Here is a 14,154-nt window from a genome sequence, read left to right on the forward strand (position 1 = left end):
ACGACGCCCCTTCCCCTCAAGCACCTAAGAGCTGCCCGGATGTATTCCGCGCCTCCCCGCGAGGCTGCACTCCGCTTAGAGCCGGCCCGCCCTTCCAATAAAGTTGTTTCACATTTCTAAAAAGCCAGAGATCAGCCAAATAGGAAGGAAAAAAGAATTCCCGGGGCCCTGTTATTGATGCTGGACTGTACCATTGGTTCCGCAGGGGGGGAAGCGCCGGGTGTGAATTACTTCGCGGGTCGTAAGTCACGCACCGGACCGCTGACGACGCACGGCCTGAGCATCTGACCCTTAAAAGTCCGGGGCGGGCGCGGGCGGGGCGCCGAGGCCGCCGCGGATCCCGTGCGCGCGGCAGCTCCCGGGCGCGCCCCCCGGCCGCGTGGTGAGATCCGGGGCGGGCGGGCGGCGACGGGCAGCGCGCGGGGCGGCGGCGGCGCAGTCTGCACCATGGCTTACCCTGGGCACCCCGGGCACCCCGGGCATCCCGGGCACCCCGGCGCCGGCGGCGGGTACTACCCATGTGGGGTAAGTGCAGCCCGCGCGACCCTTGGGCACCGGGGGACGCCCGAGACCGCACTTGGCGACTTTGCTGGGGCGGCTCCCGGCGCCTCCCGCCCCGGCTTCTGCCTGCCCGCTGCCTCGCCCAGCCCTTTCGGCCTGTCTCTCTGGCTCCCTCCTTCTCTCTGCGCCCTCCGCCTCCCCACGGGCGGCTGGCTGCGCGGGGCCACGGCGCGGGTGGATTGCGATCCCCGGAAGCCCACCCGGGACTCTCGGATACGGGGCGTGACATGGTGCAAATGGGGTGTTGGCTTCCTCCCCCTCCCTCTGTGTTTTCCCTACGAGCTACAGCCATTTTAACCTAGAATGGACCGGAGATCTACTTCTTCCTCTAAAAGAAAGTGGGGGGAAACAGGTCGGGAAAGATCGCCGGAGTCGAAGGCCCCCTGGAGGAGGGCCCCCTCGCCCCCGCGTCCGGGATGCGCGTTGTCCTGGGAACTGTTTCCAAGACAGAGTGTTCCCTCCCCGGGCAAACAGCCCAACCCTGACACACCTCACCCCTTCCTGGCTACACCTGTCCCCAAACGCTTTGAAAATACCACAGAACGCTATAAAAATAAATTTAAGCTTGCTTTAAATTGCTTGCCTAGGTTGCATTTACTTCAGTGACCTGAAGGTTAAAAGGGGGGTTTAAGTTGCTTCGCTTACACTGATGTCACGTCTGGACAATTCGTTTTGGTCCAAGCCTCCCGTTTGCAAATTCTGCTGGAGTGAGCCTGGAAGGAAGGGTAGAGGGGCTGCAGTTAAGAGTGTGCGGCGGTGGGGAGGTCAAGGGTGGGAAGGGCAGGCCATCGCTTGGCTTTGCACAAAGGCACCCAGTGGGGAGGGAATGAAACTTGGTTCAGTGGAATCAATGATTCTGAATTTGTGTCTTCTGTTTTACAGTATGGAGGGGCCCCGGGAGGGCCTACGTTTCCCGGACAAACGCAGGATCCGCTGTATGGTTACTTTGCTGCAGTAGCCGGACAGGTTAGCTTTTCCCTTTCATATTAAGAATCATCAGACTCTACATTTGTATTAGTCTTTGTGACAGTGGCCAGAAAAATGGCCTTTCCTCTGGAAAAGAATCCCTTTGCTTCTGCCAAAGAAACAAGAGGGGGAACTTCTTAGTTACTTATTTCTGAATCTTCAGAACAAATTAGGACCAAGTGTTCCTGGTGTTGACCTTAGTTCACTTCAAAACTAAACTTGTGATTGAATTGGGGTCTGATTGAACACAAGAGGGGATTATTAATACCCTTAGATCTGTGAGGTAGAAAGATGTCTTCAGACCTGAGTTGTCAGGGTCCACGGTGGTTTCCAGAGAAGAAATTGCCAGTCTGGTGACCATAAACCCCTGTTTGTACAACTTAAAGGCATGATGTACTAGGAGAATTCTACAGCCAGATTCTAATGGGTACTTTCTTTGGGTTGAACTTGATTGTTAAGCAGTTACCCCCTTAGGAAATAGGTATTTGTGGTAAAAACCCACCAGCTTCAAAGTAAGAAAGGTACTACTGTCTTCTTACAATCAGGAAGTTGATCTTGTGAACAGTTTAGTTTCACTTTGATGGAGGTGCTGTTGCTAGGTCAGCCTTCCATGTCCTTATTCGGTGCTGTGGCCTGTTTACCCACATCTTTCACTTCTTTCAATTCTGAGTGGTTTGACAGGTGCAGGTGGACCGTGAGGGAGGTCACTTCCCTGGCTCAGGAGGTCACTGTGCATGGTCAGCATGCTGTAGGTGTAGCCCAGATATGTCCAGAGGCATTTGCTCATATAAATTCAACTTAGCTTTGTTTTGATCAGAAGCTAGAAATAACACCGTCTTAATGTGGGAATGCGGTGGAAATATGGGATAAAAGCTCAAGACCAGGTTTCAGAACAGCACTCTAAGAAATTCAGTTTGAGAAATTGAGTGGAAAATTGAGTCTAAAACGGAAAGAGCTTCCCTTGACGTATCTCCTTAATCTGTTAATGATCTGTATCTTTGAAACCACAAGACACAGCAAAGCTCAAGACTCACATTCTTAGATGGCCTGAGCCTCCAGCCCTGTAAGTGACCCCACCTGCTTAGCTTTCACAGCCGGGCCTGTATCAGCAGATCCCTGGCCTTTCCAATTGTTGACCCTGCTCCCCATTTAGAACTTATAATACCCATGGACTTGAGGAATTAGGTGTTTTATTTTTAAATCCCTAAAAATAACGTATACCTGGCTCGGGCCTAGGCCAGCCGATGGATAGGCACGGGGAGCCTGTATCTTCCAGATATATATAGTTATGATCTGAAGACACCATTCGCCACACTATAAGCAGAGTGAACAGGAAGGTCTCTCTCTGAACCATACCTTTCATTTAGTGATGTCAGCTCTGTGCCCTGCTTTCCCCTACCAAAAAGGCTAGAGTAAGCATTTAAGCAACTACATAAATTATTTTATTTTAAAATGCTTAACTCTGGCACTTTCCTAGCTCAGAGTGAGACAAGAGAAGTTCAAGTCAGAAACTCCTTTTATTCATTCATTTGAAAATATCAAGTATTAATGGCAGAAACAGAATTCACCTCAGCGTTTTAATAAGAGGGAAACCTTACACTTGAGAGTGTGCCAAATCTAATTCAGGAATTTAGAGGAAATGATGAAAGGAATTGGTAATAATAAAGTATAGGTGTAAGCAGCTTTCTGACTTTGTTAATTCTTGTGTAATAAATATTTAAAATAGTCTGAAATTGATTTTAAAAATGCATTTTTTTTTTGTTATGGCCCTAATTATCCATTTGTGGAAGATTTGCCTTTATTTCATCATAAAATTATTTTTGGAAGTAGGATGAAGAGAAGAATACCTATTTTTGAAATGTATTTATTTTTAAAAAATGTCATGTATGATAGTACTCATTTTCTTGGTTATTATTGCTAATTGAATACTGAAAGTACACAGAGAACTGGATGGTACATATGACTATTGTGATTTCTCTTCCTATTTTCGTTTTCAAAAGGATGGACAAATAGATGCTGATGAATTGCAGAAATGCCTGACAGAGTCGGGCATCGCCGGAGGATACAAACGTAAGTTGACGGTCCCAGAGTTTCTCCTGAAGGGCTCTTGCGTTTCACATTTTAGCTGTTGCTTACGATTATAGCCTTCAAGGAAACTGAGTTTTCCCGATCCCGCAACATTTAGAATTCCAAAAGCTAAATTCATTTTATTATTTCAAAGTGTGAATTTGAATGCAGTTCTTAATAAGTCATTCCACACTACCTGCCAATTTAGTGGGTTTCTTAGATTTGGGTTCCATATATTTGGGTTCGCAGGAACCATTCGAAGCAGAAACAGTTTCCATGGTCTCCTTCACAGGGGGTGAGTTAAAGTGCTGAAATGAAACCTTCCAGCTTAGGTGTCTTTCATGACAGGAGAATGTCCGCCTATAGAAAAGTTTCATGAGTTTTTTTAAGCCAAAATGTTGAGGACATGCCGGAAGCAAAATCTCAACAAGTTGAGAAAATGCTTCGGAGATTGGCAGTTTTGTAGTTCCTCTTATGTATTTGGAATCAAGGGGGCAAACGTAAGAAAGGTACATGAAGTCCATTGGTGGTAGATTAAGGAGGCGGGAGAAAGCAAAGCAGGGAAATCTCTAGGGTTGGGTAAAAGGCAGAATGGAGAAGCACGTGGTTTCACCTTGGTGGGTACAGGATAGTTAATAATCAGCATTCATAGCACATAGAGCTGGTATGTGGGGAATTAGGTAACAATGAGGGGTGCTGTGTCTTGTGCTCTGGTGCCTGAGGCTGTGCCTTCCAGGGCTAAGGAAAGAAAATTACTCTGACATTTCAAAGCTGTGTTATTCTAGATGCATCACAGTGGACTGGGCGCACTTAGTGTAAAGATTGACCTTTGCTAAGGAAGATACAGGCCTGGGACGTGCTTACCCCCCAGGGCTTGCTCAGGTAGGAATTTATGACCAGACCATCCTGTGCGGTCACTTTCGGTCACTGAGTGTGCCAGGCCGGCCATGTGGCTCCCTGATAGCTGTGATGGTCCCTTTTTCGTTCACAGCAGCGAACGTGTACTATTTGTCAAGAGCTTACTTTGTCCCGAGCCTGGTGGCTCTCAGGGCTTTGAGTGGCTTGGTCCCCTAGTGGCCTGCCTGCCCTCCTGGTTCTGAGTGGCGGGTCCTGTCGTCCACCCCTAGTCTTCAGGGAACCAGGTCTGCATTCCTGGCCTCAGCATGCTGCTGGCAACACGAATATTTGCCATGGCATTCCCAGGTCTTTCTGCTTTCCTCTTCAGAGACTGTGTTTGGGCTAAGACATTCCCTTCCTAACTTCTAACTCTATCCACAAGTCCTCCTTCCCCTCCTCCACAGTTCGTCACAGTGCTTATAACTTAGCACTCACACCACTGTCCTACCCTTTGAGCTCTGCCTCGAGCTGCAGATAGGGAACCATTGCAAAGAGGCTGCCTCCTGACCAGGGGTTCTTTTTTTTTTCTTTTTTTTAAAGTATATTTTATTGATTTTTTTACAGAGAGGAAGGGAGAGGGATAGAGAGTTAGAGACATCCATGAGAGAGAAACATCGATCAGCTGCCTCCTGCACACCTCCTACTGGGGATGTGCCTGCAACCAAGGTACATGCCCCCGACCGGAATCGAACCTGGGACCTTTCAGTCCGCAGGCTGACGCTCTATCCACTGAGCCAAACCGGTTAGGGCCTGACCAGGGGTTCTCATGCCCCCACACGCCTCTTTTCAGATCAGCTCTGGACCATGACAGATACCCAGGGTGCATGATAGTGTCCTGACTGAGGTGCTTTAGCTGCCAACTTCGTTGCCAGTTGTTAACTGAGGCAGAACATCAAATCGAAGCCCCCACTGCCTGGGAAACTGTGCATTAAAATTCCCAAACGAAAACGCACGCCTGAGGATTTGTAGTGGCATGGTTTTTGCTGTTTGACATGGCGTATTTACTAGTTGGCTCTCTTTCTAGACTGTTTGCATTTCTGGTTTTATCCTTTGTTTCATGTGACTTCAGTCTCCTATTAATATTTCCTAGTTGGGGGAATTAACACAAAGGAGGAAGCTTGTACATTTCTGCCATTGAATCTGGTCCTACACAAAAGAAGCACCTTCCAGATGCGGGGATTTTTGTTATTGGAGGCAGTACCTGTACATTGCTAACTGTTAACTTCAAGCAGCTGAGGCTCGTGAACAGACAGTCTAATGACAGGGTTTACCCAGGCGAGCCCTGTCACAGGGCACACGGTTGTTCTACACTCGCTCAGTAGAAGGGGTGTGGTAGGCTTTAAATCTGACTAACCAAGTGGCTTGTACATTCTTGGAGAGCAGTCCTTGTAAAAATGGCATCTGAGAAAGTCGTACTTCAGGGTGTGGCTTTAGAGAGGACATTTCCTGAGTCATCAGGACCCTGTGAGCTCGGGAGATGGTATTTCCTGAGTCACCAGGACCACGTGATGGGCTTCATCTGGTGGTGGGGGCTGTACCGAACCACAGAGCCATCCTACGTGACAGCTGTCAGACCGAGTTTTGTAATACAGAAATGACACATTCCCGGGTCTCTCAAACCCAGCTTCCTAACCGAAATGGCACAAAGTGGGGGGTGAGGGGGTCTATTCCAGCCCAGTACTTACAGGCGCCTTTGTAACCTGTTTAATAGGAAGCATCCATACCTAGAGGTGGAGTTGATGAGGGCAGTGGCTCATCTCTAAGGTAGTCATTCAGCTTCTGTTTTTGCCTTGCGTGGAGTTGTTCCTCTGTGCAGCAGAGAAACAGCTGGAGGCAGGCTCTCCTGCGAGGTGTGTTACACTGTGGATTCCTCCTGGAAGAAAACGTGTGTGAGCCATGCTAGGAGAATGAACTGGAGAAGGAGAGGAAAGGAACAGTTACAGTGAAGATTATTTTGCAATTATGTAAACTAGAATTCGCATTAAAAGCTTTTTCCGGAGGGGAAATACAAGTAATATTGAGTGAGAGTTTCCTCACCCAAACTGATTAGACATCAGCATTCTAGTCCCTAGAATGGTCTGGAATGGGGGATTTTCTGTTCAGTTTTGTTCACTGCCCATCACATTCCCCCCTTTGTAACCCTCACAAAAAAATGACCAAATTTCTGTTCTTCCTAAAACAACTCTAACTTGTCACTCTCCTCCTCCAAAAATCTGGAGTAGCTCCATGGTGCCTAAAAATAAAAGCTAAACCGTTTAGCAGGAATTCAAGGTAGTGTAGCCTCATTGAAAGGTACCTACTTCCTCCCACTTCCTCTGCCTGCCCCGGACTTTCCTGCGTCTTTGCTTATACTGGTCTCTAGCTCTACTTGGCTGTCACCAAATGTCCCCCATCTTTCTGTCATTCAAGGTTTGGCCTAAATGCTGCTGTTTCTACAAAGTCTCTCTTACTAGGAAGGAGCATCTAAGTCCTCATTGCATCTTACTCCAGAGCGCTCTTATTTAACACAATTCTCGCAGGCGTGTTTACCTGGTTCCATATATAATCTTATTGTGTATGAACAGAGGTCAGGCTATTTGAGGTAGGAGGCTGCCATTCAGCTTCTGACATTAAATTTAGGGAAAAGAAAGAAAAATATGATTAGACAAAAAACTAGCAAATCAGCTGTTTATTTATAGTCAAGTAGGAGCAGCAATAAAGCACCCCTACCTTCCCACTCACAGTGGTGGGTGGAATACATTGTGGTTCGTTCTGGTGAATTGAACTCACTGTGTTACAGTTTCAAAGGTAAGAAAGTACATAATATTTTTAAAAGACTATACTATGGAAAACGTTAAGCCTATCCAAGATAGAGATAATTATACAGTGAACTTCTCTGTACCCATCACTCAGCTTCAACAGTTATCGCTGTACAACCATTCTTGTTTCAACTCTTAACACTGCCCCGTTCTTGTGAAGCAAAAGTGTGTAAATCATATTCCCAATTAATTTGAATGTATCTAATGTAATGTGAATTTTTGAAATTGTATTAATAGATATGTACTTTCCTTGATTTAACAGCTTTTAACCTGGAGACTTGTCGGCTTATGGTTTCGATGCTGGATGTATCCTTTACCTGGATTGCTGTTTGGAGTATTTTTTCTTATCAAAAAAATTCCTCCCTAAAGGGAGTCCTCTAAGAATTAATACCTGGGAAACACAGTGATAAATGACCAAAAAAAAAAAAATTTTTTTTAAATCCTTAGCTTTTAAGATGGAAATTGGAGAAAGGAAGGGAGCTTAGTAAGATGTTGGTTATTCAAGAATTCAAGGAAGCAGCCTAGGAGAGCGTGTAGAACTCGGAGTGTCAGGGAAGCTTTTTCGCTTCAGCAGATTGTTCTATGCGACTCGCACCTGACCTTCAAGCGTGGGATTTTCACAGCACAGTTGTTGGACTCAGTTCAGCAAGTGCTGACCCTAGGGTACCTTCCATCCCTCCTCACTTGCTAAAGTGAAAACCGTAGCTCTGGGAGGGCTTACCAAGGGAGTGTGAGGCCCCACGAGGACCCCAGGACAGAAGGGTGAGCCGCATAGCCTGGGGCATCCAGAAAGTGCAGCCAGTTCCAGGAACAAGAGTGCTTTTTACTTGTCGCTCACAATGACCATCCCATTTCCTTGTAATCATATCACAGAGATTATCTTTCCTCCCACCGTGAAAAGGTGGACTCAGCTCTTTTCCCAGAGGCCCTGGGCCATTTTTAACCTTTGTAGCAGAAAGAACATTGAATTTCCTTATCCTTGATCTTTGATGTAATCGTTAGAAAATATTGCCCTAAAAAAAAGATGCTCTAAATCCTTAATTACCGTTCAGAGAGATCTGTCAGGCACAATGGGCTTCAGTGAGTTTAAGGAACTCTGGTCTGTACTGAACGGCTGGAGACAGCACTTCACCAGTTTTGACACTGACAGGAGTGGTACAGTGGACCCTCAAGAACTGCAGAAGGCCCTGACAACCATGGGTGGGTATGGGGAGGAGACTTTTTCTTTTTTTTTAATTTCTAAATCTTCTGTATTCTAGAAGTATTGTGTATTAAGACTACCCTCAGTCTTCAAATATTGTGCTTGATTATTTTTAATGATCTTCCTGTCATCCTTTAACTTTTCAGCTGGATGAATTTTCTTCCTTTCAGGGTTTCGGTTGAGTCCCCAGGCCGTGAATTCAATTGCAAAACGATACAGCACCAACGGGAAGATCACCTTCGATGACTACATCGCCTGCTGTGTCAAGCTGCGCGCCCTGACAGGTGTGTTCTCTGAGGCGGTGGCGTCACCATAGGTCAGGAAGACACGCATTTTTATGACATTTCATTTCTCGGTGCTTCTGAACTTTTATTGTCCTAATCTTTTTTTTTCTAACTTAAGTGGGTTTTTAGCATTTCTATTAAACTCATCTAGCAGAATTATTTTTTCAGATATTTTTTTTCAGATTTGTACATGAGCTGTCATTAAAAAAAACCCTAACAAAATTTTACTGAAATGTTCCAAAGCATGACAAACTAATTTTTTGATCAGAGTATATCCTGTGATTTCTCCCTCGTATGTGAAATATCTGAAAAGAGTGAATTACTCACTTGTAGTTCTCATTCCTATTTCCTCCTGATGGAAAGTAATTTAAAACAGTGGTCATCCGTTTCAGGTATATTTCTTAAACAATGAGACATCAGTAATCTCTACATTTCTATTCCCTCTATTTTTTCTCTTCCTTTTGTATATCTTTTCTTGTTCCATTCCTTTTTACTCTTTTTAATATCAGGTTTTATGATTTTTATTCATCCTAAACAAAAACTTGAGGGCAGATTTTTATTTATTTTTTTTAATGAAAGCAAATCCTTTTCAACAGGGCAGAGCTCAGGTGGAATATTTTATCACAGCCCATTTGCCATAGTACGTACACCACCTATTTCCTAGTTAAACAATGTCTATGACATTAAGAACTTTGAAATCTGTGCTTTCATCAAAATTTAAGAAATGGCCTCAGAAGCCGCGCAGCTTTTACTGACTTTGGGATAAAGTGTTTTCTTCCAGCTCCACATTGAAAGAGACAGACAGATGGCCGACTTCTGCACATTGTATTACTTTGTTGTTTATTATTTTTATTCATACAATTGGCTTCTTTGCTTTGGTGTTTCGGTTATTTTGGCTGGTTGTACAATTTAAATGTTACTGCAGTGTGAACCCAAAGCCAAAATAATTAACCATTGTGAGTTCATATAATATATATATACTAGAGGCCCGATGCACGAAGATTCATGCAAGAATGGGCCTTCCTTCCCCTGGCTGCTGGCACTGCCTTCGCTCTGGCTGGAGCCGCCTTTCCGCTCTGGCCCCAGAGCCTCCTTTCTGCCTTCCCACGCTGCCCAGAGGCCCGGAGCGGCTGGGGTGGTGCGGAATGCCTGTGTCATCGCCACAAGTGTCCCGCTCCACCCCCTGCCTCTCAGGGCCTGTGTATGCAAATTAACCTGCCATCTTTGTTGGGTTAATTTGCATCCTCACTCCTGATTGGCTGGTGGGCATCACGAAGGTACGGTCAATTAGCATGTTACTCTTTTATTAGGGTAGATTTTTTAATTTACTGTCTTGTTTTACAGACAACTTTCGAAGACGGGATACTGCTCAGCAAGGCGTTGTGAATTTCCCCTATGATGATGTAAGTCTCAGTAAATTCAGAACTGAGTAGCTGTATAAGATGCACACCAAATGAGATGCCCTTTAAAGTTAACTGTTAGGAGCATCTTAAGGATGCCAGAGTGATCCAGGCTTCAATGATCAGGAGTTACCATTCAAAATTGATTCATTTCATTTATTATTCATCTTACCCATAGAACACTGCTGTGTATTAAAAAGGCCTGGGTCAAAGCCCAGCTTGTCCCACTCTGGCTGGGTCACTCGGGCAGGTTTCTGTATTGCTCTGAGCCTGTGTGAGGGAAGAGGAGGAAGTAATACCTTCTTCACCCGGCTGTTGTGAGATTTCAATCAGAAACGTCCTTAAAAAGCATCATGCAAGCGTTGTATCTGCCGTTGCCTTCATCTCAGTCACTGAGAAGGAACTTTAAGAGCTCAGGACACTATGTGACACCCCCATGTCCTTCATGGAGAACATCAGGCACAAACTCCAGGGTTTCTGAAACAGCCACACTAAATGAGGTAGGATAAGGCCACATCACCAGCGTGAAGGTAACCAAGGGCCATCTTGGATGGCATTCGTTGGATATACTTAACAAAGCTAGGGAGATGTTTAGTTGTTGCTCCATTTTTTTTTTTTTTTTTTTTGCTTTAAAGCCATTGATTTTTTTAAAAAATTACGTTTAGAATAAAGTCACTGTGATAACTGAATAAACTAAATGTTGCTCCATCACAAAATACAAAGATACACACGAATTCGGCTCAGCAGCTGCTGCACTGATGAGTACACTTTGCAAAGGCTTGTGGGTAAATATGTTTATTTCTTCTACTCAAAGACGTGTTCTCTTTCACGTGCAACTTCTCAGGTGACAGTCCCATCACTGTTTCCGGAGGAGGCAGCCTGTGGAGTGGAAAGTGCACAGCCTCTGGCCTCAGAGGGGAGCACTTAAGAGATACCTAAACCTCTTGCTCCTTAGCTTCCTTTTCCCTGAAATGGGGGTGGTCGGCGGGGCCTGGCAGGAATGCTGCGCGGATTAGCAGTGCACGGTCCTCACAGGTGTGAGGAGAGTGAAAAAGAAAATGGGTAAAAAGCCCCGTCTGTTGGTGTGTGTTTAGTGGCGGAGCAAGCAAACACTTCCCAGCACACGCTGATGCTTCTGAGCTGGGTCTCTGAACTGCAGAAGGGTCCGAGCTTCTGTTTCTGTGCACGCACACACTCGCATGCTGCCATTCCAGTGATTGATTAAGCAGATTTGAAGGGAGTAAACTGTTTAAAGGAGCTCCGTGAGAGTAACGGGGTCATCCTGTGCAGTTTGGAGGTCTCCACGTGATATGAATGTGTAAGCTGAATTGTTATTTCTATTTGTGAGTAGGAACCTTTGGCCCTGCCCATTTCTTGAGTCTTAGGTTGTATTTGGAATTTAAATAATTCTACATACACTGGAGTAGCTCTGATGTGAGCTTTGATGTGAGAAACCCATTGGATTTTCTTTTTTAATCCTCCCCTAAGGATGTTGATTGATTTTAGAGAGAGAGGGAGGGAGAGAGGAAGAGAGAGAAACATCAATGTGAGAGAAACATGGGCCAGTTGCCTCCCGTACAACCAGGATCGAGCCTGTAAACTTTTGGTGTATGGGGACGACACTCCAACCCACTGAGCAACCTGGCCAGGGCACCTATTGGATTTTATATTAGACTGCTTTCCTCAAAGAAATGAGCCTTTCCATACATTATTTACTTTTAGTTTATAAAGGATTTTTTAAATCCATAATTTAAACTAGAATACGAAAATGTAAGGTGCTTAGACATAAGTTAGAGTGTGTCAGTTTAAGAGGTCTGCGTTGTAATGCTGACTTTTCTCTTTCAGTTCATCCAGTGTGTCATGAGTATTTAAATCCGGAGGGCGCTGTGTGAACGGGATCGACATTCCAGCGGGAGCGCTCGCTCTTGGCTTGCCTTCAGAAACGCGTGTAAACTTGCTTCACCGCTTTTCCTTAACAGCTGTTGTAAACGTTTATTACTTTATGTACATCCGAAGTTGCTGTTTTCAGTTTGGATAATAAATTCTTTGGAATTTTATTAGTCTCAGATCAGTCCTGTTAACCATTTAGAACTTCCTTGAGCCATTGTCATGTCTTATTTTCTTGTTAGCCCTGTTTTATGTGAACTTAGGTGTGCAGAATGTGTAAGCACATTGTGTACTTTTCACAGTGGGATACTAAAACCTTCTCATCCGGCTGCAGCTGCTGTCATCCCTCCTCTAGACGGGCTTTTGCATGGTATTGAAAGCTTTATGTATGGCGTATTCCTTTTCTGTTTTGTTTTGTTAATCCTCACCCGAGGATTTTTTCCCCATTGATTTTTAGAGAGAGTGGGAGGGAGGGGGAGAGACAGAGAGAAACATCGATGTGAGAAAGACACATCGACTGGTTGCCTCCCACACATGCCCCGACAGGGCCGGGGAACGAGCCTACAACCGAGGTAGGTGCCCTTGACCAGAATCAGAACCCGGAACCCTTTAGTCCTTGGGCCAACACTCTAACCTCTGAGCCAAACCAGCGAGGGCTGTGTGGAGTGTTCTTATCATGTAAAATGTTTTATACCTACAGTGATGAAAAAAAACACACAAAACTATGGGTAATCCATGTCAGAGTTCATCTTGGTAGAAACTTGAAGGCTTTAAGGCTTACAGATGTTTTGATTGATAGTCATATGAATGGATGGGAACAGGGGTGATTATTTTCTGCCTCTTGAAAACCTATTGAATAATCTGAATGGCAAATACTGTCTGTCACCGAGACCTTCGTCATCACCCACATAGGCCTTTGTTAACCATACTTAAAAACCTTGTACATTCTGAGCTTGACTATGTAAAAAAGAAAATTAACAGGAAAAAACTAAGGGAATATACAAAAATATGAGCTATGATTATTTTGGCTAACAGCATTCTAGGTGATTTAACTTCCTTTATACGTTTCAGTATTTTCCAAGCTTTCTATAATGTGTGCTTTCCCTTTAAAATCAGATGTTAATTTTTTAAATATTGATACTTTCATTTTGATATGCCATGTGTTCACACTGACATTAAAAAATGTACACAACTAAAGGTCTGGAAATGGTGTTCGGAAATGTTGCTGTGACTGCCACTGGGAGTCAGGATCGCAAGCTCATTTTCCTCCTTCCTGCTACTTTTCCAGATGTTCTCTGATCAGCAGGTGTCACACTGTAGTGGAGGGCTTTTTAGAAAAGGCTTTAAAGCATGTCCTTCCAAGTAAGGTCTGGATTCCAATGCTGCCTGTGCCTCTTCCTGTGGATGTGGTTTGACCACGTTAGGTCATCTCAGAGCCTCAGTTTCTACATCTTTGAACAGGGATTAGCTGTTACCTCTTGGGGTTAACCTGACTATGAAAAAGTGTGTTGGTATAATAAACACCAATAATATTTCTGTTTCTTAAATTTAAAGCTGGGCTGGTTTGATCTTTTTTGCAAGGGAGCTTAATCTATAATAATAAACGTGTAATATGCTAATTAGGACAGCCGAACGACCTTCCGGATGTCCTTCCGGACGACCTTCCGGACGACCTTCCAGATGAAGCCAGGACTGTGAGGGCCGGGGCAGCCGCCGCAGCTGCAAGGGCAAAGCCCCTTACTTGAATTTCGTGCATCGGGCGTCTAGTAGATAAAATAATAAACTTAGTCTATTTTCTCCCTGCCAGCAGAACACCTGTCTCATTCTGGGGCACAACGTGACAGCGACCGTCCTGATGCCAACCAGTGAAAATAAAACATTTCTAAGCATCATTAGCCACATTTCACTAGTTATTTTTTCAATGATTGCTATATATATGTATATATGTATATATATGTATATATATGTATGTGTATGTGTGTATATATATATATATGTATGTATATGTATGTATATATATTCATTTATACATATTTATTCAGCCCTAACTTACATATTATGTCAAGTAGTCACACCTGGTCTACATATTAGAC

At 44.6% G+C, this 14,154-nt stretch overlaps 1 protein-coding gene across 2 annotated transcripts; it reads left to right on the forward strand.

Annotated features, from left to right (window-relative positions):
• The first annotated feature begins 305 nt into the window (after window positions 1–305).
• Window positions 306–12,236, forward strand: SRI (sorcin). Of its 2 annotated transcripts, XM_079785699.1 has the most exons (8): window positions 307–525; window positions 1,444–1,527; window positions 3,528–3,597; window positions 7,552–7,595; window positions 8,342–8,489; window positions 8,661–8,774; window positions 10,119–10,177; window positions 12,020–12,236. In XM_079785699.1, exons 1-8 carry the CDS (start codon window positions 448–450, stop codon window positions 12,044–12,046), a joined length of 624 nt encoding a protein of 207 aa, XP_079641825.1. In that variant the 5' UTR covers window positions 307–447; the 3' UTR covers window positions 12,047–12,236. The 2 variants fall into 2 exon arrangements, with proteins under 2 accessions (XP_079641824.1, XP_079641825.1); XM_079785698.1 differs by lacking the exon at window positions 12,020–12,236 and having other exon boundaries at window positions 306–525; window positions 10,119–10,222.
• Window positions 12,237–14,154: the final 1,918 nt, after the last annotated feature.

This window comes from Cnephaeus nilssonii (assembly GCF_951640355.1).
Source record: "Cnephaeus nilssonii genome assembly, chromosome: 12".
NCBI lineage: Eukaryota > Metazoa > Chordata > Mammalia > Chiroptera > Vespertilionidae > Cnephaeus > Cnephaeus nilssonii.